We start from the raw sequence: 27,174 nt of genomic DNA on the forward strand, positions 1-27,174 counted from the left end.
CCAGTCCTTTCCACCTTCCCAAAGTGTTTTTCCTCCAGCTGCGCAGTTGGAAAAGCCGCAGCCAAGGCCTCGCAGCCGCGGGGGCTGCACAGGGAGGGTGTGCGATACCGGAGCGCTGCCGAGCGTTGGGCGGGGGCTGCCAGCCCCACATCTCGCTCCACAACTGCTGCAACCCCATCGAGGCCGCCGCCGGCCCCCAGCATCCTGCCCTCGCAGTGGCAGCGTCCCGTCCCCACCTTTCCTGGATGGACGGATCCACATCCAAGCCCTGGCATGGCCAACGTAAAACTAAAGCGTAAGAGTTTCCTTTGATTTTTTTTTCTTCTTTAATAACTTGAAGCTCAGCAATGAACAGTGGCTCCCCCCAGACTGGGCTGCGCTGGGTGAAGTACATACAGGGAGAGACGGCCCTTCCCGAACCAGACCCCGGCACGATCCAGGCAGGAAGACAAAGATGAGAACAGGCAAGCAAAAAATCATAATTTTCTATTACATCCCATCAGCTGCTTTTTGCTAGTCCCACCACTGGGGCTGCAGCAGGAATGGGGTTACAATTTCCAAAACCCACCTAAACCCACCTGCCCCCTCTACTCAGATAAATAAGTGGCCACAATTAGCTTGCAAATGGCCCTGGCTCTAACTCACACGCTTGACCTCCTCCCCACCCCATGCACAGCAATCTCCAGCTATTTCGTTATTCCCTGATATAGTCTATTTTATTTGGCTCCCCAGTTCAGCCCCTCTGTTACCGCATTAACATCAGCGAGACGAGACCTCCCCGTTTCCACTGGCCCACTGCTCTAAGCTGCTAATTAACAATTTTTAGCAAAGCAAAGCAGTATGACACAATTCAATTAAAATGACAAAAGGAGGGTAGAAATGACATATGTTCCCCTCGGTGATTTTTTCCTTTGGTCTAGGCAAGGGATGAGCCCGTTCCTCTGCAGCATCCACACTAGGGATGCAGGAAAGCCTTCTCGTGAGCGGGGCTGACGGTGGCCCTCGGTCTCCCCAGGGAGAAGCTCTTGGAGGTCTCTGCCCCGCATCCCCGAGCCCCTCCTGGGTTGCGGCGGGGATCCCCCAGCCCCACTGGAAACCCCTGGGCCCTTTTCCCACAGGCGGGGGATGACGTGCTGGGGAAGGAGCGCTGACAGCTCCTGTTCTGGAAGCGGCGGATGGAGGGGGTTTTCCTACCTGTTTAATTAAACATGTTAAGAAACTGCAAGGAGGAGTTTATTAGAATTTTTTCCCCCCCTTTCAATGCGCTGGAGCTCATTAAAAAATAAAGGGGAGGGGGAGGTGTGTGTTTGCTGCAAACACAGCTTTCAAATAAGTCTTAATTTAAATAATTAAAGAGCCAGCATTTATTTTTCGTGTCGTTTTTATTTTCCTACCAGCTTCCTTGCCAGTTTAGCTCAGATTTAAGGTGCCGTGCAGCAGCGGGGAGGGTGCACGGCTGTGCGATGCCATGGGCTCTGGGTCCCCAAAGATGCTCCAGGAGCTCAGCACATCTGGCCAAGACCCACGGGGACGGTCCCATCCCACCTCTCGTGGACAATGTTTCTGCCCTCTTAGGATACAACGTCCCCCATCGCTGCCGGTCCGTGTTGAACTAAGCAGCCATCCCTTTCCCCTGCAACTGCAGCCAAACCTCCGGAGTTTGTATTTTCAGTTTTTAAAGAGCTTTGGGATACATTAGACAGGATAAAAATTTTATAAGGGAAACATTATACACTTTTATACATATAACCCTCATGTTTCAGGATAAAAGGCACCTTCTGACTGCCTGCGGTGAGTGGGAAACTCCTCCACTGGGCACATTAGAGCCTAATTGTTTGTTATGGATGTTATGTGTCGGCCTCTGAGTTTTTACTAAAACCTCCAAAGTTTCCTGAAAACCAAAAAAAAAAAAAAAAAAGAAAAAGAAAAAAAAGAGTCTGATTTTTCATCCTTACTCCTGCCTCAGCTGGTGCTGCCCGGGGCAGAGGGCTCTGAAAACGTACCTCCCAGCAGCTTTGGCTTTGTCCCCGTGCTCGTCCCCACAGGCGCGTGTCCCCGAGCTGCCAGAGCTGGCACGGTCCCCGCTGGCCTTTCTCACTTACTGCTCATCATCCTCCACCACCGGCGCTGGCAGGTCGTGCCCACGGAGCTCTGATGGCCCAATAACCCGCTCCAAGAGCCCTAGAAGCAGCAGACAAGGAATTCTCAGAAAACCCTAGTTGTTTTAGCAACAGCCCCTTACTAACAGCATCCAACGGATGAGAGATGTGCGGTACGGAGGGGGCCGGTGGCCACCCCGGGCAGGGGGCTGGGAGGGGGTCCTGGAAGCCTGGCCGAGCACCGAGGCCGCCCCCCGCAGTGCTGCCCCAGCCCGGATGATGCTCGGCAGCTACACTGAGGGTGCCAACGAGCGGCTCCCGCAGCGAACGGCACAACCCTGGGACTGTGGGAGTGTGTGGGGCTTCGGATGGGAGATCTCAGCTCCCCCAGAGACCTCGGGGGAGGGAGACAACCCCAGCAGGACCCCCGGACCCCCACCCATGGCACAAGCCCTGCTCTCCTCTGCCTGCCCACGGCTGGGGGAGAGCCACCAACTTTTGCTTCTCCAGCAATTTACGGAGCCAACAGGTTTTTTTCCTTTGGACCATTTCCAAAAGGCATTTCCTCCTCTGACACATGAACAGCCTCTTCCTTCAAAGAGGTGATTCCTCTAAACCTCCTCCTCTGACGTGGGTGACCCTGCTCGAGGAGCTGCTGGTGTTGGAGCAGGTCCTGCCCACTGTGCTGCCGGCTGCTGCCCGTCCTCCTCCTCCTCCTCCTCCCACCTCTGCTCTCCCCGGCCCCACGCAGCCTGGTCTGGTTCTGCTCAGCATGGGACAGCCCCGGCTGGCACAGCGTGACGCTCCCGTTCATGATCCTCGGTGTTGACCCAAGTCAAGGGGTTTCTCCCAGCACCAGCACGAAGCAAAGCAATTAGTAAAGGCAGAAGAGCAGCTGAAGGCCAGGCACTGCCACCTGTCCTTCCCCAGTGCTGAGGGTTCTATAATGACAGGCTGAACTCCTCTGGAAAAAGGAAGTCTTTGGGCATCACCTCCATGAGATGAAGGCCTCCGACCTTCAGGAGAGGAGACGTGGGCTTGGCTGCGGGCAGGCACCAGCATCAGCCTCAGCAGACTGGAGGTGACCGTCCGTCCGCAAGCCCAGGAAAGAGACATGGCACTCGCCTGGAGATGGTGGGACCGGGAGCCTGTCCCCGTCCCCCCAAATAACCCCCTCCACTGGCCCTGCTAAAAACCAGCGTGTTTCTCCTATTAGCAAATGCAGTCAACTAACACATTTACGTTTGAGTTGTGAACGGTGTCACATCCCCTAAGTGTCTGAAAGTAACACTTGATGATATTCTCTCCTTCAGTAAACATATTGATTAGATTACAAATAAGATTACCGCTAAACACGGCCCTTCGCAGCGAGCGAGGCAGCACCTCTGCTCCCTCCTGTCAAGTAGGTTCGACTTCATTTGTTACAGCAGCTCTTGATTATTGCGATTTAATGCGACTCTGCTCTTCCTCCCCCCTGGGGGACACCAAACGATTAGCAGCTGCATTTTGGGGTGATTATAACACACCTTGGGGGTGTTCAGGAGGCAAAGAGCTAAAGACCAAAGGACTTAGCGACCTCGAAAATGCCGCAGTCCCTCACACGGCGCTGCCCATGGGATGGTTTGACCTGGAATCGATGTGGGTGTCGGGGCCGAGCCAGCCCTCGAGCTGCAGGGTGATGCTGGAGTGTGGTTTGGGGAGCACCGCGGGGGTCTGTAGTGGCCCGGGCACCCCGGGAGACGGACAGCCTCGACCCTCCGCTGGCTGCCGGTGGCAGGGAAGGATGGGATGGAAGCGGGGTCACCCCGCCATCGCCCCCACAGCCCGGCCCTGCGCCCACCTCTCCCCATCACAGCATCCCCCAACCATGGACGAGGGGGAGAAAAAAAATCCCACCACTGCTCGGCTCAGCACAGATTAACGGGATTTGGGGCCAAGAGCCACAGGGAGCCCGGCTGAGACGGGGGCAGCAGGGAACACACAGCGACCCGCACCTCCTCGCACAGAAACTGCCCGGCAAAGGCTCGGAGCGGCGGGGAAGCGAATCGCGACAAGAAGCAGGACAGAGCTTGCTCCACAGCGGTGCCCTCCCGGCTCTGCCAGCCCTCCCAAAGCACATTCCGGAGATATTTGGGATTTTCTACCTCCAGCAGCCACAGCTCCCGGCTCAGCTTACCTCGACCCTCTTCAAATACATCTCGTATCGAGCCTTATAGATTTGTAACTTGTAGATATCGCAGCACTTGAAAGAAAGGGGAAATTAAGAGGCGGCGGTTAAAATGTTGATTCTGCGTGCACTGTGCTTTTTGACACTGATTTTCTTACATCTTGCCATCACCAGAAGTTCCCTTTGAACATCTGTGTCCTGTTTTGTAAACGTTTCTAATCGGCAGATCCCTTTCTTCTGCGCCTCGACGAATTCCCCTGGCTTGTACCTGCCTTTGCGCTTGTAAATTCACAGACATCTGCCACCCCCGGCACTTGTGCCCTCCAAAAAGACGTAAATACATAAACAAGTAGTCTGGGCACCCGTTCTGATCAAAGTCTGCTGCAGCACACAGGGCTGTCCTCATTTCTTTTATTTATCTTTTTTAATTGGAGGTTTGGGGTTTTTCCCGCCACATGGATAAGCTGCATCCCCCCCTTTCTCCCCTTCCCACTTTCTATTATTTAGCACTCAGCAAATGTATAATTTATACCTTGATTTAAGCAGAAAATCATCCCCCCCATCCCCCCGTCCTGTGATTTCTGCAGGACTGTATTTCACCAAGGAGGGATGGAGGAGGGATGCGGGAGCACTCGGTGGCAGCGTAGCCGGGCTCAGAGCACCATCTGCCGCCTGAGCACGGGGGAGAGATGGATACGGCGCCTTATTAATGAAATAACAGCAATTACAGAGCATTGCCCAGCCCAGGGTTTCCGAGTGCTCCCTCCGCAGGAATCCAGCTGTGGCAGGAATGGGATGCGAGTTAATCCCCTCTGCCAGGTGAAGGCCCGGGACAGCGAGGACCAGCTGCCTCCATGACCCTTCCCTCTTTTTTAATTTTTTTTTTTTCCCCTCCAGAAACCATTATTTTCCTCTCCCTCAACCACAGGCACCAAAACCCCAGCGCTGACCTCTTTACTCTCCCCCCCCGACTCCACACTGACCCCGGTTTTCTCCCATTAAGCTTATGCCGAGTGTTGAACTACTTCACCAACACTTGATTATTCTTTTCCTCAGCTTCTCACAGTTCCCCTTCCCCTCCCCTTCCAAATCCAGCCACAAAATACTCTGCAACAGAAATGTTCACTGGCTACAGAAAAAAAACAGTAGTTCTCCTTGAAGTAGCTACTCGCATCCTTATCCCCAGGGCGAGCGTCCCATCGCACTCACGCGCAGGACAACACATCTGGGAGGCTCCTTGGTGCACAACTACGGGATGATTCCCCCCTTACACCTCTAAGCAGCTTTGGGTGACAACTTACGCTCCTCGATTCTGCAAAACCAGCTTTATGCAGGAGCAGGGATACGGGAGACCTGCTGGGTCACGCAGCCGGCCCCGCTGTGGGAGAAGAGAGCTTCCCCGCGGAGACTTTCATATATATTTGTGTGTGTGTTTATGTATAAATATACATAAAATCTATATATAAACATATATACACACATATATTCTGTGTCTCTATGTACGTAAATAAAGTGGGCTGGGAGCAGGGGGAGCCGCAAGCTGCAGGCAGTGGCTCGGTGCAGGCGATGCCGTGAGGAGCCCGGGGTCCCACATCCCCCCCCGACCCCCCTCCACGCCGGCAAAACAACTTCATAAACTCACGGCAGAATCCATCCCCAGACAGCGGTTCACACCGCCGGGAGGGGACGCTGGCACTGGGGGGGTGACCCTCTCTCTCCTCCCTGGGCCACCCCCTCACCCATCCCAGACTGCTGTTGCCAAGGAGACGGAGGATGCTCGCACCGACCTGCTTTGTGCAGGTGCCAGGGGCCCGGTTCAGCTATTTTAATGCATTTATTTGCATAGACTGCGCACAGGACCAGCTTCTCTCACATTTAAGCCAAGCTGGCGGAGCACATCAGCGGCGGGTGCCGCCTCAGGCACGTTCCGGGGGGTGAAGCCCCCCCCGAGCCCCCGGCTTGGTCATCCCCCAGTGCTGCCCCGCATCTCGGCTGCGCAGTCCCCCGATGGGAGCCCAAACTGGGCAGGGGGGAAGGTCTCTCGTTCCCTCCTCCCCCGCCACCAGCTCCCGGTCCCGGCCCTACCCACACCAGCCCCCGGGCCCTTCACAATCAGGGGACAGAGGTTTTGGGGGAGAAGGAAAAGGAGGAGGAAGAAAAGCTGCTATATGAAGGAAAAACCCACCACCACCACAACACACACCCTTGCTGTGCATCAGCATGGAACGTATGAGAACATTTGATTTTTCTAAGGCGCTTTAACTCTTGTTTCTCAAACACAAACGATCAATCCCACCAACTCCTCCCCAAGGTGAAGGGCCTTACCCACAACTTACCTGGATTCCTCCCTTGTCCCTCTCGAAGCGGAGCAAAGGAGCCTTCGTGCTACACCGTGACGCGCCTGAAACGACATTAGGATTTTCATTTTCTCTTAAGGAGGTTGTATCTAAACATCACCGCGTTGGTCTCCTGGGAAATTAGATATATTGTTCTTCAAAGCCCAATCTGCAATAATTGGGCAACACTCCAACACGTGTGCTTGAAATTAGAGCACCAAACGCATTGCAGTAAACCAGAAAGCTCTTGCAACTTTTTTTTTTTTTTGGCAACTTAATTTTGTTGTTGGATTGAAAAGTATGTAGGTGCTCAAGTAAAACCATACAGTACTTTTACAGAGCAGTAAAAGGGAGATTTGTTATGCATTTATTCAGTATTTTACAGAAGCGTGGTACATATCAGAGACCAAATGCTGCTCGTGTTGTTTGTACAAGTTGTCTATTGACTTCAGAACAGGGAAACTCCCAGGGGGAAACCAAACAGGGCACAACCCAGCTCCTTACAGGAATAACAGTAAATAAGCCGAGCAGGAAAACAAAGGGAAAATATACGGTGTTTCATGAGGAAAGCTATTTCTGAGGCAGCAGAAGACAAGTAAAAGCAGGTAGCGGCTCTGAAGCGCGAAGCCTCCCCTGGCGCGCTCCCACCCCCGCCGCAGCACGAGCCGGGGGCCCTCAGGAGCCACGGGGGTACATGGGCTGTCAGCAAATTCCTAAAAGCAGGTTTTAAAGAATTTATTCCCTTTCTCACAGCTCGGTGTGTCATCGAGTAACGGTAACACCACCAAAACGGAATGAAGCCTGGCCTGGTGCTCCGGCCTCCGGAGCGAGCCGTGCCCAGGGTGGCCGGGGGAGGGCTGAGCCCAGGGTCGGCCGAGGCTGGGGGAGGACAGGCCCCTGCTATTAAAACACGATTTGAAGCACAGTCCCGACGGGCAGCCAGCGGGATGCTCTGCCGGGCAGGACTTGGACGCTCCCTGCAGAGGTGACGCGTGTTGGGCAAATGAAAGGCAGGTGAGAAGGCAGAGAGGGGCCCGTGCGCTGCCCTCCCTCTGCATCGCTGCAACGAGCAAACGTCCCCCAGATTCATCAGCCTGGCACCCCTCCCATCAGGGAAACAGCACTAGCTAAAAAATGTCCCAAAATACAGAGAAGCCGGTCGGATACATGGTGCTGCTTGCGTGACACTTCCAAAGATTGAAAGATTAGGATCAACCCGTAGCACCTAAACTTTTTCTTCTCGCACTTTATATCATATTTTAACACATTGCGTTGGCCCGCACTTGCCTAAAGCCCTGATGTGTAAAAAGTCATCATCCCTTGCCCCATCCCTGGAGGGGTTCAAGGCCAGGCTGGACGGGGCTTGGAGCAACCTGGGCTGGTGGGAGGTGTCCCTGCCCAGGGCAGGGGGTGGCACTGGGTGGGCTTCAAGGTCCCTTCCCACCCAAACCATTCTGTGATTCTAAGTCCTTGCACAAACATGGGAAGTATTTAAAGAAGGGGCCATTCCCAGCTGGAACCCACAAGCACGAGGGTTTGCACGCTTACCTGGACGCGCGGGTGTACCCACACACCCCGGGGAAACGCGGCAGCCGAAGGTGTCACTGCGATTCTGTCCCCAACCGCGCTGCCAGCCCGCCCGACCTGCCCCCGAAAGTCAGCTCTCCTCCGCAGATGGACAATAACTGTAAACATAAGAAAATGGTTAAAGTTATTATTGCGTTAGACTTCTCATACCATTATTTGTAATTTAGGCAATCTCTGAAATACGGGAAACTTCTTGGATCAGTTATAAGTCTCCAATAAAATCTTAATTACCCTGAATTCAATGGCATTTATCGGAGCGTTCACGCATGCACCTCTCAGTATGTATTTCAATAGGTTCCCTGAAAACATCTACTGAATTATATACCTGTGAAATGTGAAAAACCGGTTGAATTCAGAGTGCCTTATTATATCCTATTTGTTCTGTTGAATTTCTGTGCTAGAGAAAGGATGGCATCAATAGCTCAGGAACATCACAGCTATGCGCTATCTAATCAAAGGTGTTAAAAACCACAGACCGCTGTAACCAGCACAGAGCCCACCTCTAGGTCACAGGCACAAACGCTGGTGACCTACAGGCAAGAGAGAAGGAACCCATCCCGGACACGGGGATGGATGCGGTAAGAGAAGGTAGAATAAACCACCATGTCCCTGCCCATGGCAGGGGGTTGGAACTAGATGGTCCCTTCCAAGGTCCCTTCCAACCCTGACAATTCAATGACTCTACGACCACCAAGCGCGACACAGAGAGAGTCCCCAACGTGGCCATCACCAGTGCACCGCACACACTGCCAGTCCCACGGGTGCTACAGAGAAGCTGCAGCACTCTTTGGGCGAGGAAGGTGAAGGAAGGGGACGGTAAATTCCCCTGTGCAGGCTTAGGGCCAGGAAAGAATCCCAGTTTCTCTTTACAGGTCACCAACGCACGAGAGAAGTGCTGCTGTACACACGTGTTGGCCTGTAAATGCCACCCCTCCTCAGTTACGACATTGCTCTGAGACATAAAGCTTCTGAGCAGCTTCAAAAATAGTCACCGTTTTTATCATTAAAAAAAAAAAAAAAAAAAAAAAAAAAAAAGAAAGCCAGAGGCAGCAACTGACCTGCCCTGAGAACCTCTCCCCAGGAGCACGCCGATAGCCACGTGTGGCAGCGTGCGCCCCAGGACCAGCAATAAAGTGCCAACATCCCAGCCAAAAATGACATGAATTTGAACTACTGGAGGGAGAGGGGCACTATACCAGCTTTTTAGAGTAAGAGAACAGGAACTTTTAAAAGCTGAGAAAAATTATACGGAGCGAAGGGCTGACTGTGCTCTTAAAGACGTGTTATTTAAAGCAAAACCAACAGGTATGGTCTTACAGAAGATCTCTCCCACCTCCCTTGGCCTCTCTGGGTATTCCTCAGCTACTACCTCTTCTGCAGAGGGAGCGCGACGTACAGCACACCATGTAATAACTTGAATTTTTCAAATATATCTTACCCCCAACTTGCTCTCGGAAGCAGCACCTGAAGGGCAGTTTCTTCCCAACTCACCTGCGGTCGCGGTGCTCGCTCGCTGGACGGCCGGTGGGGATTAGGACAACCCACGCTTGTTGCAATGAAAGGAAGGCGATGACAATGTTTTGGCCAAAAGTCAAAGTTGTTTCTTTCCACTTAATAACATTACAGGATTTGAAAGACAGTTTGGAGTTTACAAACAATCCAACTCTCCAAGTCAGCGTCACACGCGCGGCCGGGTGAGCGCATCCCTTCGGGAGCTGATCCCGTTTCTCGGGGCCACCCGCTCTCCTCGCGCTGAGCGAGCGCCAGTGGGAGACAGTGCGCCCGGCGCAGGAGCCTGGAGATGGGTTTGGCTGCACGCAAGATCTAATTATCAAATTAATGTGATTTTTCTATTAACCGAATAGCAGGATTACGCCCTCACAACTGTGAATTATTATTTTTTTAAGTTGCCCATGAGAGAGGGAATGAAAAACAACAAACAAACCAACCAACAGCTAAACATTCCATACAGAGCGTCAGAAATACACCCCCTCAGGTCTTCACCTTAATTTTCACAAGATTTTCACAAGTGCGGCCCCGATTATATTCTTTTATAGTTGTGCTCCAAATTCCCTGTTTCACGTCACCCCTTCTGCAACCCACCGCAGTTAATTGCGTTTGAGGGAGCAGGCTGCCCTCAAGGAGAGGGTGTTTTATTAAACCTTCACTAGACAAAATACTTTTAAGATTGCTTCAGAAACTTTCCCTGCTTAAAAAACAAACAAACAAACAAAAAACCAAACCAAAACCCCAAACCAAACGCCACTATCCATTGATCTTTGTCCAAAACCCCTAAGACAACAATGAAATTTCAAGATTCATAAAGTTACATACCGACAAAACACCGACAAAACAAAACAATATTAAAAAAACCCCAAAGTGCATCTTTAGGAAAGAGCATCCCCTCAGGTAGACTAATCTTTTACTGTGCCAAGAAAAATAAATCCAGGAGGAGAAAAGATTTAGAGAGAAAAATACATTAGCAAATACAGATAAATTTGTTTTTAATAAAGGAGTTAATTTTCTTTCAATCCTATATAAAACAATAGCAATTAAAAACTTCATTTTTGAAAGTAAAATATTTACATATGAACAAGTAACTGTGCAAAATTTACATGAAAAAAAATGGAAAGACAGGATTTCCTAAAAGACAAAATAAAAGGGGTGTAACAGTTGTCAGGTGTTGATAAAAATACTGATCAGCATTCAGTTTACACGCAAGAGAGTTAAATTCTACCATGAGAGTTCACACAAAGAAAGCCAAAGTATTTACAGTCATAAAAGTACTATCAATAGACAATTTAATACAATAACCTCTGAAAATATAAAGAACCAATTAGTATATTTGTAATAAAAAAATAGGTACAAAGAAGGGACTTTGCTCTGGACATCTTTAAAGTAGGCCCACAGCTTGCATACAGTCTTTTAGCAAAATAATTATAGTTTACATAGCCATTTTTATGTTATGTGCCAAAAATTATGTACAATTACTGACAAAATACACCAACCATTTTTCAACACTTGATTCACACTGAGAAACAGTCTTTTGATGATTCCTCTCAACTTTGATTTTATTTAATCTAAGCTTTCACTTTAGCTAAAAAACACAGTGCAAGTAAAATATATTTATGCTGAAAAGGTTTCTCTTTTTTTCCTTTTTTTCCTTTTTTAACTTTACAGCTTTACAAACTATAGCAAATAAAATGCATTTTTACAGATGCTGCTAAAACATTCAGAAGTAACCCTCCTTTATGGGATTTCAGGGCCTCTAATAAGCAATAATGTGATTAAAATTGAGGTTATGTTTAAAATTAACTGTATATCCCTCTAGATTCTGAACATTTTGGGGAAAGATAAATATTCTTAAAAAAATCAGTTTGCTTTGCTAACTGACTGTTTAAAAAAAAAAAAAGCTAAATGAAATGAGGTCATCTGCTGTAGACATATTCCTATATAATTGATTTAGTTGAATAAAACTGAACTAAAATGTACAATTAATGTCGAAACTGCTACAGGGCTGACAAAGGGTAGCTAGTTATTTGCTAAACGATTCCATCAGTCTTTATATATGGCTTGTTTGGCAAGAAGGCCACTCAATCAAGAGATGAGTTAAAATTTAATTGTCCTTTTATAGTATCCACAGGCCTTGTAAGTATCCTCACTGTTACAGAAATGTATTTCTCCTATACTGAAGAGTTTATTTATAAACAGGAATATAAAACTGTTCCGTGTAAAGAGGTGGTTGTTTTTTAAACAATATCCCATTCGCTTGTTACAAAAAGGCGTAATTTGCAAATATATAAAAAATGTCCTCAGGCGTCTCTCCGTCAAAAATACCTTGATCTTTTCCATTTTACTTAAGGAATGCTTTATATAGCAATAGTGAATGGCTTGTCTCTCGCTCATTTTCTAAACAAAATATGAGGTCCCTGAGGTTCACCCGCGTTATCCTTTGTCGCGTAAACTGTCTGGTTGTTCCAACTCCAGAGCTGCCTGGGACTGCTGCACTTGAACCAGATCCCTGGGAATGAGAAGAACAGAGAAATCAGAACGTGTCGGGGCCTCAGGTATCCCAAAACTTTTCAGGGAAAACACGGGAGGTAAGAACTACGTGACTATGCACAGGGAGCTATCAAACAGTATGCTGTATGCTACCGGATCAGTGATTTCTTTTTAATTCTCATTTATAAACAATAGTTGAACAATCAGAAGTTTTTGGTGACTTATAATATAGACAAAAAGACCCCAAAGCACTGCTCTTTATCTTCAGGAAGGCACCACTGATAAGCAATCCCAACAAACAAAACCAGCAGAACTGACAGTATTCTTCACAAGGTTGGCATACAGCTTCCTAGGGTAGCCCTGGAGTTCCTGAAGAACTGGGGATCCGTCCTGTCCCCCTGGCCCATGAAGTCCTGAATAATGTCCTAGTTCCCCACAATCTTCCTGGCAGGGTGCCATGAGCTCTCCTTTTGGCGAGAAGGGCTGTAACCAAGCTCGGGGTTAGATGAAGAAGCAGCTACCCTGGACACAGGCAGGCATTCCCTAACAGCCTCTGAATTCTTCTCCATCATTCAGCAACATTTATCCCTCTGGTAAACGCTAGTAGTTTTCCACACAAACTGGCAAGACAAATATTATTATATTTGTCGCTTCAAAAAAAAAAAAAAAAAAAACCAAAAAACCCAGGGGAAAAACCCCATTTGATATCTTTAGAGTTACCCACATCCTTCAGCTGTTAGGTGTACTCTGCCTGGTGAGTGAGTTACAAAGCAAATCTGCCGGGGCTGACTCCAGTGTATTTTCACTTGCCAAAGACACAGTTCTGATAGGATACATCCGATTAATGCAACTCTTCCATGACTGTTATGCCTTCCTTTATATAAGCAAAGAAATCCTGGAGTGCCTTAAAGCCAGCAGGCGTGAGAACCGGCAGGAGCGCTACCCAGTAACCCGGTGGCTCCTCCAGTGAAGACTGGCATCGGATCAGATCCTGCGCAGATGCACCAGAGGCAGGTTTTGGGCAGCGAGCGGGCGCAGGGCTCGGAGCCGCAGTAGGGCACAGCCACCAGCAGATGGCAGGCACACACCGAAAAGCCAGCTTTGGCCTCAAATTCTACAGCAGGGAACGGTTTGGCCCTTGCCTGTCGCCGCTACCTTGCTCTTTGTGTAAATAATGAAGGTGTTCCGAGGGACCGGGGACAGGTTATATCTCTGTGTCTCACCTATGGATTCTTTTTTTTTTTTCCCCCCTTCAATTTCATTTACTAGAATAATGTTTCCTTTTATTTTTTTTTAACTGAACTTCAATACTTAGTGGCAGCAGAAGGTCCAAACACACTCCAGTAATAAATAAAGATTCATCTGCCCAAGAGTTTGTAGAATTTTAAAAGACTGTTCTAAATAAGGATACCCCAGACCTGAGAAAAGCCAAAATTTAAAGTAGTGCAAAAGCCATGTGAATAAGCTGCTGAGGCTCACGCTAACACCGTCTTCTCTACATGCGAAAGTAGTGCATTTATGATCAATGTACATTATTAAGAAACCAATCTAAACTTGTGCCGTAAATTACCGTTTCTGGGTTAGCAGTATACGATGCCCAGTGCGGGTGTTCTTGTTTCACCGCACTGCTAACGGTGAAGTCAGACTTCTGTTTCTCAAGCACGTTACCTGTTGCACCAGTGAGCAGCAAATCCCTAAGAACCACTAGAACAGTTTAAAGGCTGGATTTTCAAAGGGTATTTTAAGGCACCTGCACGACTTAGGTGCCTCATTTCCATCAACTTGCATGGAAATTAGAAGACACAGGAGAGAGCACGGGATGCTAATTAAATTTTCTCAAATACATACATATGACTACTAACAAGACAATAGAGAGAATTATAAGACAGGGTTCTAATTTTTGGTTTTTTAAATACCCGCCAGTAGAAGCTCAAGCCTGATTTTATTATGTAGACTATAATACTTCAAATGCAAAGGTAAAATGTCAGGAGTCTTTAAAGACACAGAACTGTGCTACTCCTGTAGGCATGGAATAAGTTAAGAAGCTTTTTGGTAACTTTCCATAAAATCACATGGACATGAAAGTCTAAAACTGACAGCAACCTGTTTTGTTGAATTTTGAATCAAAACAGTACAATTACTACTTCGAAGTGATTTTACATGTAATTAAGATTCAGCATTCCTAGACATCAAAAGCTTACATTTACAAATCTGTGTCTAAGTAATGACAAACCTTATTTTCCACACTTCTTGTAATATGCCTTAACTACAAACTGCACACAAATGGTGACAAGTGGAGCCCAATTTAAAAATGTCAAGTGACACAGCAGCAAAAGCGCAGCTGTGAGTCTATCAGATCAAAAGCAGCTGGTTCTTAATTAAACAGACAAAAGATTAGATTTCCAGGGAACCTGTAGTTAATTGGTTAACCAGTAAGTGATTAATCTAGGATAACTAAATTAGTCAGATTTAGATGAAATACAAACAAGTGTTCACAGTAGATGTAAAACACATCCCATAACCTAAGTGACATTAACAGACTATTAACGTTGCCCAGTTGAGGATGCGTAAGTAAGCAACGCCTACATTAACACTGCATGAGATACTTCAGCATATTCCTCAGAGACAACTTCATTTCTAGACACATCTATCTTTGTAGAAGTGCCACACTCTGCACTTTTTATAACTTCAAACATTTATAAACTTTTAATACAGTAATTTGTTAACTTATATAAAAATAAGGCTTATTATCAGTAACAGGCATTTTCGTAAATTTCGAAACTCAAAATTACTTTAAGAGATTCTTGAGAGGCTTGATTTCTATTATAAATAAAAATAACATTTACTAGTTTTCAGAGTGTTCTCTAACATTTGATATCAAGCACATGTCAATTATTGCTTCCAGCAACTCAGTATAAAATAATGCAAACTATTTTGAAACAAGAGGCTTTTCTACAGTATAAATGCTTTAGCACTAAAAATTTGGAATGCTCAGGGAGTACTAAACAGAATTATTTGAGGAAAAGTCCTCAAATTATGGAGAGAGCTTTTGGCCCCGTAAATGACAAGTTTCAAGAAGATTTTTTACTTTTTAAACAGTAGAGAAATCCCACATTAAATGTCTTCCATGCAGAAAGTAGTTTTATACTCTTTAATGTTTATTAACTTGGTTAGAAATACAGCAGATAGTCTACCAATCTACCTGAATTTAAGTTAACATTAAACGAATCAGATACTGAGCATACTGACACTTAGTCTGCAGAGAAGTTTGTGAAGGGCCAGATTAAACAGAAAGATATACAAAGGCTATGCAAGAACATCATAATCAGGCAGAATTGGTCAAACTGATCTGCTGCAGAGATACCAAAACTAAGGCCAATCACCAGCTAAAGAAAGAAGATAGGCAAGTTCCTAAAACCTGGATTGTCAAATTTAGCAGTGATTTAGTTCTACCACTGCACCCACCTCAGCAGCACTACTCTGCACTCTTAGTTAGTTAGACTGGCTACAACCACAACAATCTCTTCCCAAAACTATGGAGGTCCAAAAAAAGAAGAGACTTGAGAGAACAGCAATGGCTTTTCTAACATTCCTCCAGTTCCGTGAACCAAGGAATGACAACTCCAATTTTATTCCCTATGCAGCTACACAGATGCTAAAGATTGATCCTGGCCTCAGAGCAGGCAAATCTGAACACAAAATACACTTCTGCCGCTCAGAAAGCTTCCACAAACTAGGCAAACGCTCTGAGCAGAAAGGTTTTTACAGAGGCTGACGCAGCCCAACCAAAGACTGCAATTACACCATACGTACCTCTGTCCCTGATCCAGATCCCGGTGAATCTACTTTCCTTTTCTTTCTGGGACCGATCGCAGCTAATGCGGTCAAGTTGGCATCCCTCTGTCTCATCTGTGCTAGTTCTTGTTGCTGCATCTGCATTTGCCAGAACAAGTACAGTTAATTATTTTTCTTTCAATTTCCAAAATAAAAGTTCGTGTTAAGGTGAACACTTACCTCCTTGGCCTTCTGTTTCAACCTAAGCTGTTCTGGATCTTCTTGCCGAGATCGAGACTACGTTGATAAAGGATGAACATGGAATGGTTGGAGAAAAAGAAAGAAAAATTAATTCGGTTACGAAAGCAGTTAAAGATTGTAAGGTTTACGTAGCATGTGAAAGTTTTTCTTAAACTTCATCAGGAAGTGGAGAATACCTATGACTCCCAGGGAGGGCAACGGGGGAAAATAATTTCCAGATATTAAAAGCATTTTTCCATTTCTTAGATTCAGGTATCTATTTTTGAAAAAGCATCTGCTTTTTTACCTTTGTTAAATATAGCAAAGAATAGCTAAGCTTTGATGCCTCAAACAAAACTGTTACAAGACAAAGTACACAGATTTGAACTGAAACACACACACTTTGCATATGAAAAAAAGGAATCAGACCTTACTATTTGGAAAAATTCCCCCCCTTGCTGTGTAACTACGCACTTACTAAGATGACCTCTTTCTGCCACTCCTACGCAAGTCAGACTCTGGTTTGAACAAACTGCAGCTACTGACCAACACACCATTTTCATTAGCAATTGCCCATTTCACTTAGGCGCCTACAATTTCTTCTATGTACCATACTTTTAGAAGCAACAGAACGTATAATTCCAGTAAACTTTATTGTCTAATACCGTAAACATACATTTGCTAATTAATTTTCTTTGCTACATATATCAATTCTCTTAGTTTCTTGTTTTTTCCAAGAAGTCAAAAAACAGAAAACAGGAAAGACTTCAGGACAGTCCTTCATCTATACTCTCACATAAGGCAAGACTAACTATATTCAAACAAATCCTGACCGTTTTTAACCCCATATATTCTTTAGACCACCAACAAAATAAATTATTTTAACTCAATGCTCAAGTACCCTTAAAATGTTAAGCTTTTCCTCATGATTAACCTACGTACTCCCCGCTGCACTTCAGATGCAGCAAACACAGGGAATTACATGAACATGCAAAACACAGTCATGAAGACTTTGTCTGACCCCAGCCTTCTCTCTCGTGAAGTAAATGATCTACTCTCTCATCTTTCTTCATAGGTCACAATTGCTAGACATTTAAATTGCTTTCCTTCTGAAGTCTACTTGGTCTAGGGCCCCAAAATTGGACAGGGTATTCCAGCACAGGTCTAACGGGAACCAACTGAAATGAAGGTGTTAGTTCACAACTTGCAGGCAAGCAGTGCATTTTAACATCATCAACTCGTACCGGATCACAAACCCAACAGAAACCTTCCGTTGTTTTCTGAATTATTTCTAGAGCGCTCCTGCCTAGTTAGTCATATTCATCCTATATTTGGGTCACTGAGTAAAACCACAAAGTCTAATGCTTACATTTGCGCTTACATCAACTGCTTCCTATTTGTCGTATTTCTCCAACTTGTAAAAATCTTTGAGTTCTATTTCTATTCTCCAACACACTTGTAACCTCTCTATTCCATTTCAGAGTACTACCAGGCTATAAAATTCATATTTTTCACACTACAAAGTGCAAATGACTAAGTTTTAAGACCTACTTTAATTTGGGAACATGCAATGACAGTGGCAAGAAGCTGTCTCACATGCTTTACCATGAAAAGCAGAACAGAGCTCTAGCTAAAGAACATATTCATCAAGCTCCATCTTTGAAGATTAGAGTCTTCCCCTTCATTACAAGTGCTTTAGAATGAAAAGAAACTCTGCAGTTTTGACGTCAAAAATGACACTTTGCAAACGTGTGTGAAATCCAAGCACTTGCCTTTGCTGCACGCATTAAAATTTCCCTTTCTTGTTCGTCTTTACGTTGCTTTTCTATTTGATCAAGTTGTTCAAAGAACTTGAGCTGTGCCCGAACGTCACTTGCTTGTTCGTATCTTTCATCATCCTGAAAACACGGCAAATATGTTTCTCATTACATTTCTTAAAAACAAAGCTGTTAGCTTGTACTGTACTGTAGAAGAACATATGCATTTAAAGCTCAAATGTTCACTTTGTCCTTTTCAAACAAATAGCAAGTGTATATTTACACCAGTCAAACCAGCTAGAATTCTTAAAAGCATTTTGTTCTATTCCATGAATCATCAGATTTTGACTTCTAAACTAATATCATCACAGCTTTAACCTCACAAACGCATCTCAGAGCTGTGTGGGTTTTTTAAACGCTGTTTAGGCATTTGCATCTATTAAGAACACACATCTGTCAGATTGCAGTCTCTTGAGGATGCAAACCAGTGCTCTTATCTGCCTATCTGATTGTACAGTCACTCATAGACTCTAAACATTTGACATAATAAAGGGGAGGGCACAGTTCCTCTGCATTTGTTTTAAAAACATTTTGTATATGCAAGCAGAAAAGTTCTAGTCATCCGTGTGTATTAATATCTTAATATAAGATGAATCAGCCAAAGAGAATAAACAACCAACCTAACTTCACAGAATGAAGAACACCGAACTCATGCACTACAGCCAACGTGAGTGCCTGCTGAATTTGTGCAATTTTGGCATTTAATTTGTGCAATTAAATATAGTTACCTTGTAAGAAATGTTCTTTTGTTGAGCAGTCTCCGATAATTTTTCCACGAGGTTTTGTAGTCTCTGTTGTGTAGCATGTGATACATAGCTAACTACATCAGGATGGATTTCTGTTATTCCATGTTTTTTACCTACAATCAGGAGAAAAGTCAGTTGTAAAAAATGATTTTACAACACAGGTAAACACGTGGCTAATCTCAGTCGTGGAAATGTAAATGCCTTTTGCAAAACAAGGCTTTCAGGTATCTCTCAGACAAGCACTAAACAGGAAATGGCAAACACAAAAATTTACATTAGCTTAAGAAAATTTACAATCTATTAATAAATGCTGTATATTACAGTATAACAAATAATTGAGGAATGCTTTTTGTTCTACCATCAATTCTAAACTAGTAAGTAAATATGATAAAAGTGTTTCTGGGCTTATTTTTTAAAACACACATGTTATTATTTTTGTTACGCCTTATCAGTTTATACAGCCAGAATTTTAACCGGGTCCAGTAATTTTGATGTTAAATTGCCATTATTTTAGAAGGCAACTCTACAGGTTTGCTATCCCTTAACACTATTCTGCTTTCATAAGCTGAATGATTGCCCACAAGCACCAGAATATACAAAAGGTAATGACTCCAGCAACTTTCAACTCTTCAAATCAATTTCTACAGAAAAGGCCTTCAATTAAACCCAAGACTAGTGAAATCCAGTTATTAAAGCTCAAGAAAAATCAGCATACCTATTTCTAATATCCTTCTTTGCAAAGGTGCCGGGAAAAGGAAGGTTTCGTCTTTACAGGACCTTGTTAACGTGCCCACTAGCTCCGAGTTTGTTGCCAATATCCGAGCACTTTCTTCCGACAGGTTGACTCCAGCCATTGATGCAACATCATTGATGTCATCATCATCCCTTAAGAAAGGAAAACTCATTATAATCATAGCATTTAGTGCTTATGCACACGCACTGCTACAATACCACAGCTGCATATAATTAATTCTACAGTAAACCCAAATACTTTATTTCATTTTTGCATTTTACTTGCTTTTATTATATGATAAAATAAAACTAACGTAATTTGATCCCAAAGAGCCCTGAAAGTATTTTCACGGTTTTGTACTTCCTAACTGTTTTGTCAACATCCTTTCTTACGAAATGTTTCAACACCTTGAGAAACAAGAGGCCAGGCCCATCGCTACCACAAAACGATAATAAACTGCACTCATCACTGTAAGACAGGCTGTACATCCGAGTCACCCGAGCAGAGCTGGGAGGAATGAAGGAATGAATTCTACTTGCTTGTCCAGGCAGGAATTTTTTGTGAGGTTTGATATTTATCCTTAGTGCCAGCTAAATGCTAAAACCACTCTGGCACAAGGACGTTCACAGCTATTTGTTAAAGCCTTTAATAAAGTAGCAAACCTGCCCACAGAAAATCCACCTCTAGTCCTTGCGAGTTTCCCCAGCCTGATTCAGCACCAGCGGAGCACACAGAAAGGGTCCCACCGCGTTCAGCCCAGGCAGCACAAGCACAAGCACAAATAAGCACACGGTTCCTCACCTAAAAGAGCCTCCCCCAGGTTCTTTCAGTTTATTCTTCTGAGCAGCAGCTACTTGTGTCGAAACGGTGGCGATAGCTTTGTTTCCAGGTAATACTGCTGGTTTTACCACAGGTACTGCAGGAAGACAGACAAGGTTTGTACTCCATCAAATTCATATCAGAGTGTCAGACGTGGGGAGCAATGGCAACAGGTCTGGTGCAAAGACCTCAACAGTTTCTGTCAGCATTTCGCCCATCTAAAACAGGATCCTCCCACACAATTCCAGTGCCGTACAATTTCTCTGACTGTAAATGCTGCCCTGACATATGTGTATCCCCAGCCACCACGGCACGATGCACTGAAGGTTTCAGCAGTAGTACAACAGCCATCGTACAGCTACAGGGCACTTCAGAATTGACATTCATAAACCAGACTTCAGTTAATGCTGTCAAAGATGGCATATAGCAAGCATTTGACCTCTTACCTGTCTGAAGTTGATTCAGTTGAATTTGAGGAGTAGTGAGCATAATACGACTGTGTGGCTGCCGCAATGCTACCATTGGTGTCTGTGTCAACGTTACCTGTGGGGGCCTTATCAACGCCCCTGCTTTTTGAGACTGTTGGATAACCTGCAAGTAATCAGAAAAAACAAACTGTAAACAACTGGAGAAATAACTACGGCTTAGAATCAGGCAGGAAGAACAAACCTAACAAACAACTTGTAACTTGTGATCCTAACACATCTGTTCGTTGATCTAGAATCACCTCATTTTAAGGTATTTAAAAGTTTCTTTAGATAAGTTACACCTTACAAAAAAACTAATATTCCACTTTCTGTGGTACAAAAAAAAAATATCAGTAACCTATTTCTATTAAAAAAGCAAACAAAAAATCTATAATCACAAAAGTCCAGTTAAAACTTCCTACATGTGGTTTTTACATTAGAGATACGGAGGGAAACGGGATCTGCCTGAACAAACTCTAGAACTAAAAATAAGAGAGACATGTTAAAGATAATCCAGCTGGTTCTACATATGCTGTTTTCATCCAGAACCAGCACAAACTACAGCTGGGTCGCTTTGTACCACCGGATTGTCAGGTTAGACTGAGTCTCAGGCAATTGTAGCCACTCTGCTTCTGAAGAACTCACAAAGGCAGGGTCACATCACAGGGCTACAATCAGAGCCCTTGATTGCAAACTCCTCGTCTCCCTTCAACTAGTTTTCAGAAACTTATTTGCAAACTACTGAAAAGGAATCTACCAACTCTGCCTGTTTTGCAAGCTCTGTTTCCATAACTCTAAGGGTTTTTTTTGCTACTTTTGCTACTATTATATATATTTATTTGCGTTAAAGGCCAAACCATTTTCTTGTAAATCCTGCACTAGTTAACGTTCAGTTTTTATTCCTTCCCTGGGTTCCTAATCTCTTGCTATAGGTTATAAAGGTTCTACAGGTTTCTACAGGTTACCTAGGTTATAAAGGCAGAAGATCAATACAATCGCTAGTTTTTCTCTCAAGGCAAGTGAAAAATATTTGTGTGTTGACAAAAGAGATCTCTCCTTTTCATTTTATACAAAAATTTCTGGACAGAGCAGCTCAAATGAATGCCAAACATTCTAAAGGGAACGCTGAAGTACTAAGTAGCAAAAAAACCCCCTAGTAATTCAATAATGTGTATTAATTAATACACATCCTACAAAAAGCTTACACACAGACACTGCTTTGCTATGAGAAGAGGTAAAACAAAAAAAGTGCTGCACATTATACTGTTCTTATTTGGTTTATGTGCAGGCCTAAGAAAGTTGTTTTCTTTCTCCTCTTTTGGGGTAATCTGTTGTTAAACTTATGAAATGGGAAATGAAAGATCCTCCAGAAGCCTGCTCTGTCATGGCTGTGCAGTGATTGAGACAATCTGACAATATTTGACAACAAAATAGGAAATAATAGAGTACGTTAATCAAGAATGGATTTTAAATTATAACTTTTTTTTTTTCCTAGTAGATACTTTCTCTAAAGAGATCAAAGTTCTCCGATTGAGCTAAACCACCAATTTAAGCAGAAAAGTCACCATTATCAAAAAGCCCCTGTGCAATAAGGGATGATGCACTTCGGCTAACGTACCAGTGGTGTAGACTGCCCTTGTTTACTGACACCAACTTGTGTGGGCTGAGTTAGGCTGATGACAGGTTGTTGGAGAGTACTCGTTACAGTTGCAGTCGCCTTTCCTGCTGTGCGCTGAACCGAGGAGCTTAGAAGCACCGCCGCAGATGGAATCGTCGCTATCGTTGCTTGCGTTGTTGGCTGCTGCTGTTGACTTTGTTGAATGAAAGCTGCAGAGTCCGGTGTTAACTGTCTCAAGGCAGGTAAACTCCTCTGAAAAGGAAGAAAGAAAAGAATTTGCTTGAGTATTTTAATCCCAGATCACACAAGAAAACGTTAATTGTAAAATGCAATGCCTTTCATTTCAGTCCATTGAATCAGTCGGCGTGCACCCAAAAATACACGACAGCGGCGCACACAGAAATACCATGCTACTTCACATTTAAAGCCAGACAGAGTGACAGCACCTTTAGTTGTGGAAGCCTGGATATCATGGGCGTCTAGGTTATGGGAGCCCTGGGACGTATTTAACAAACCAAGCCCGTGCTGCCATCCTCAACTGTGTTCCCACATATATAGCAGGCTATAACATCTGATGGCTTATAAGACACGCTGGAACACTGGAGAAAATTTCAGAATAGCTCAACAGAGACCATAGTGTTTTAATAGATTCTTACATTAGTTGTTTTCCTGTGGTAACGATTTTTGTCCTCATGAACAGCTCTGGGTTGAACAAGCATTTCAGAACCCAGAAACATCAACACACGCCTACAACTATATCCCTTAATCATAGAATCATAGAACTGTTAGGGTTGGAAGGGACCTTAAAGATCATCCAGTTCCAACCCCCCTGCCATGGGCAGGGACACCTCCCACTAGATCAGGTTGCTCAGAGCCATATATTAGTCAAGCAGAGTTTTATCATAGAGTGCTGCTGTACTTTCTCTGATTTTCAGATGGTAAATGTTTTGGTATAAGCATTATTTTGAGATGTATCCAATTACTATAAAATTTATGATAAATGGGATTTATCATCAAAAGGTGACTAATTTCCTGTTTATCCAAACAGGTATACAGCACAGCAAAAGAGTTTGTCTAGAAGGTATAGTTTTCTGTATCATTCAATCCCTTGTTTTCTTTCCAAGACTAAAAAGATGATAATAAATCATTTCATAGGTTTGGTGCTACGGAAAGAAACTGCTTATAAGTCACAGAAAGAAAACTTTTCAGATTTCATTACATAGGCACAGAAATATATAAGGACCAGCGAACACAAGTTACCTTCAGGAAAGGCACAAGGTAAGGTTGAGGTGAAGAATTAAGTTCTCTGTACAGCCTACTGGTAAAGTCTTCTGCTTCAATTTTTCCATCCTTCAAAACAGAAAATCCAAATGAACCGACTTATAGAAATTAATTTTTACAGATATTCAATACCAGAAAAAAAAAATTAAGACTTAACTAAAAATAGTGATGGATGATAAAACCACTTATTTTCAATAAATTGTTATCAATAGTTTTATGGTAGCGACTAATTTGACTGCAAATTTCAACTAGTAAGACCTACAGTCCCATCTTTCCTTTTCTTCTCTTTCAGTCAATTTTAAGAAACGTTTTCAGTTGTTCTCACTGTTACAGGAATGTCCTGTCTATAGATCAGAGAAGCAGGTGGAACACTCATGGGACCTGCAACCAGCCAACTACCAACTGCTCCGAAGCGCCCGGCAGCCCCGTCTCTGGGGTTCTCTTTTCCCAAGGTACCACAGTTCCTCTATTTCAAATAGCTACAGTTGTGCCCACCCTATGCTCAAAAGGCAGATGTCTCTCACAAAACTAAATGTACATCCCTGATGGAAGACACACTTTGAATTTTGGTCTTGTGACAACCTCTGGTTAGCATGTGATAACATCTGGAATACACAGCTCTACCTTAACTTAAAGGTTGCGAACAACTAGGCTAAGCAATACTAGTACTCATTCTATAAATACTAAGTATGTCACGCTTTTACATTAGCCTCAGATAATATTACTTTTTTTGGTAAAAACTTAAAAGCTTAAAGGAAAATTTATTAATATGTTTAAATTCAGAAGAAGCAAAGTTTCAATTTGATTTATCTCAGATTTTATAATCTCCGTCCTCTCCAAAAAACAACCCCTCAGTTTTGAGTCTAAATTCACCCAGACATTATTTCTTAGAACTTCTAATTAACTTTTCTTACCAGCAGGTTCTGTACTAATTCTTTCACGTTAGCCGCAGTCTCTGAAGACTGTTTTCCAGATGATGCCAGTTTTATTAATGTGGACAGAAAGTTTTTGCACTTCTTCACATTTTCCATAGTTTCCTGTTATGGGAGGAAGAGAAGTAGAAGGGAAAGAGTCAGAAAAGGAAAGATAAACTCTTTTAATACACGATCTGACCTTATACTCCGAGAAATAGAGTCCTTTTCTGGTTCACCACTTCAGAATATTTTTTACAGATTTGTGTCCCTCACTGCTTAAAGACATAATCAGACTGGATTGTTTTGCTTCATATACACATTATGTATTGTACATTTTTGTTATCAAAATTTAATAAATTGTGATTCTTAATGACATTGGGAAATACCAAGTATTTTAAGAATGGCACGTTGTATATGGGAAAATACGTGTTTTGGTGGGACAACAAACTCCTCCTTCCCTGTGCATAAGGCACGGATTCGCCCTGATTTGCAGTCCTGGAAACATGCATTTTGAATGAGTCAGTGCCAACTTCTTACCCCTTCTCACACTGATTTTACTCTGCAGTGCTGAACAAGTCACTTTTCTATAAGGTACAACTAATATGTGGTGGTTGTTTTTTTTTTTTTTTAAAAAAAAAAAAAAAGTGCTTTAAAACAGTTACAGAAATCAAAATGAATACTTTGACAGCCATCAAAATCCAAGTGACCTGCATTCACTTTGTAAACTATATGCTTCTACTAAAAGTTTACCTTTTCAAGCCCAACAGTTCACAGAACTCCTGCACCTTTACTACTCTCCCCTCTGATCTGGGTTCAGGTCTATGTACATACACACACGCACACGTGTGCACGGGAATGAACCAGAGAAGGCTCTAACTGCACTCAGTGTCTTACTGTGGCAGCAGTGGAGGTTGCCGTTGTTCCTTGCACTGTTCTCTGAGGAGTTCCAGTTTGTACAGCCGTTGCTGTCCCCAACGTAGTCGTTTGTGCAGTACCACCCAGAACAATCTGAGGCTGCAGAGAATACAAGCATAGCATTATTTTACCTGGAACATACCAAAGCCTCTTCTCCTGGCCCATCAAACAGAAACTGAGCCACCAGACAGCAGAACACCTTCCACAGCTACTATAAAAAGAAGTTACTCATCTGCTATCTGTTGCAGTGGAAAGAAAGAGCCACCAGATGGCACAAAACACTACACATTCAGAACCGAAATCCTAAAAGTTGATTAAGAATTGCACGATTTTTGGTTACTGGATAAAATGGCAAAATAATACCATAAACATAACCTCCTACACCGTGGTTTCAAAACACAACTAAACCAAGTACTAATTTCTATGAATGCAACAGCTTTTTATGCCTATTCCATCAAATGCCACTTTCAAAGGGAGGGATTTCTAAAAAGGCAGGACAGACAAAAGCTCAGGTCTTACCAAGATCTTTTTGGTGGACAATGGGACAAAACATTTTTCTAGTCTTGTAGACAAGTTGGTAATTCCAAGTAGGAATACCATATCACCTTTAAAGAATCAACATTGTAAATAAGCACTTTTCACGTGCACAGTTCATTCATGGACTTCCAACACAGCCTAATTACTAATGACAACCCAATCAGAGAGACAGCAATTCTTACCAAGCTAAAGCTAGCTCTCAGAATTTTAAAAAATTATTTGTAAACTTGCTCTTTATACAGAGATGCACAAGAAAAGAGGCTCCAGTGCTGCCAAAGCTAACTTTCATTGCTATTTTGGGAGACATTTAATTTGTCTCATTTTTTGAAATCGGGATAAATGAAGTCCGTGGTATGCTCATTACAGCAAAAAATATGCAGATGGAATGATTTTTTTTGTCCAGTATAACAGCAGTGCAAATGAAGGAGACTCAGTTAGGTAAATTAACTCTTAGATCTGGAAAGATCACTGGCATAGGCAAAGGCTCTCTGAGGGGAAAAAGGTTAACTGGATGCATAACAAAACCTGCATGTTTTAAATTAAAACTCTCTAATCCTGTCTACTCAAAGGATGAAGAAAGCACAATGAAACAGATTAGGCGACAGCAATCATATTGTATCACTGTTGCCTGGAAGCCATGTGGAGAATTTCACACTTTTGCACTGTGTTTTAAACTCACACCACCACCCATCAAAAAAAAAAAAAATCTACAAGAAAGCGTAGCATTAATACAGGCCAGGCTATTAGAAGACAGCCACAGACTAAGACACCACTATTTGCCCTTGAGTTATCAGAATCTCCCTAAGTACACAGACCAAAGCAGAGACTCGTGTAAGAGGGAGAGGCTTGTGGAAGAGGCTACCAGTACAGCCTTTTCTGTAATTGTAAATTTTGCTGCAGAATTCAGAGGACTACAGAGCCATCACAGGAATATCATCAGAGCTCCAAATCCAAAGGGAACTGGTGTCACTTTCTTGAGGCAGAAAGCATAAAGATATTTTATTTTAGTCAGTTCTGCGGTCATACAAACTAGTAACAGGATATATCTTTAAATATATATGCATATAGGTATAATACAAAGCAATAATAATATACCTATAAAAAATATACATATATGTCCAA

General features: G+C 43.7%; 1 protein-coding gene across 2 annotated transcripts in view; it reads right to left on the minus strand.

The window, feature by feature from the left end:
• Nucleotides 1-9,439: 9,439 nt before the first annotated feature.
• TAF4 (TATA-box binding protein associated factor 4) overlaps nucleotides 9,440-27,174 on the minus strand; it is a 40,559-nt gene continuing 22,824 nt past the window's right edge. The window contains exons 5-16 of one of the 2 annotated variants that reach the window (XM_054218411.1): nucleotides 25,495-25,614; nucleotides 24,601-24,723; nucleotides 23,666-23,755; nucleotides 22,406-22,657; nucleotides 20,767-20,911; nucleotides 20,303-20,417; nucleotides 19,484-19,653; nucleotides 18,751-18,881; nucleotides 17,978-18,103; nucleotides 16,206-16,262; nucleotides 16,005-16,124; nucleotides 9,440-12,210 (exon numbers count right to left, since the gene is read on the minus strand). In XM_054218411.1, coding sequence (XP_054074386.1) covers nucleotides 12,043-12,210; nucleotides 16,005-16,124; nucleotides 16,206-16,262; nucleotides 17,978-18,103; nucleotides 18,751-18,881; nucleotides 19,484-19,653; nucleotides 20,303-20,417; nucleotides 20,767-20,911; nucleotides 22,406-22,657; nucleotides 23,666-23,755; nucleotides 24,601-24,723; nucleotides 25,495-25,614 — 1,617 coding nt within the window. In that variant the 3' untranslated portion in view covers nucleotides 9,440-12,042. Of the gene's footprint in view, nucleotides 12,211-16,004; nucleotides 16,125-16,205; nucleotides 16,263-17,977; nucleotides 18,104-18,750; nucleotides 18,882-19,480; nucleotides 19,654-20,302; nucleotides 20,418-20,766; nucleotides 20,912-22,405; nucleotides 22,658-23,665; nucleotides 23,756-24,600; nucleotides 24,724-25,494; nucleotides 25,615-27,174 lie in introns of those variants that run through there. The other variant, XR_008469007.1, reaches the window with a different exon arrangement.

Source organism: Rissa tridactyla, chromosome 12, assembly GCF_028500815.1.
Source record: "Rissa tridactyla isolate bRisTri1 chromosome 12, bRisTri1.patW.cur.20221130, whole genome shotgun sequence".
Classification (NCBI taxonomy): Eukaryota; Metazoa; Chordata; class Aves; order Charadriiformes; family Laridae; genus Rissa; species Rissa tridactyla.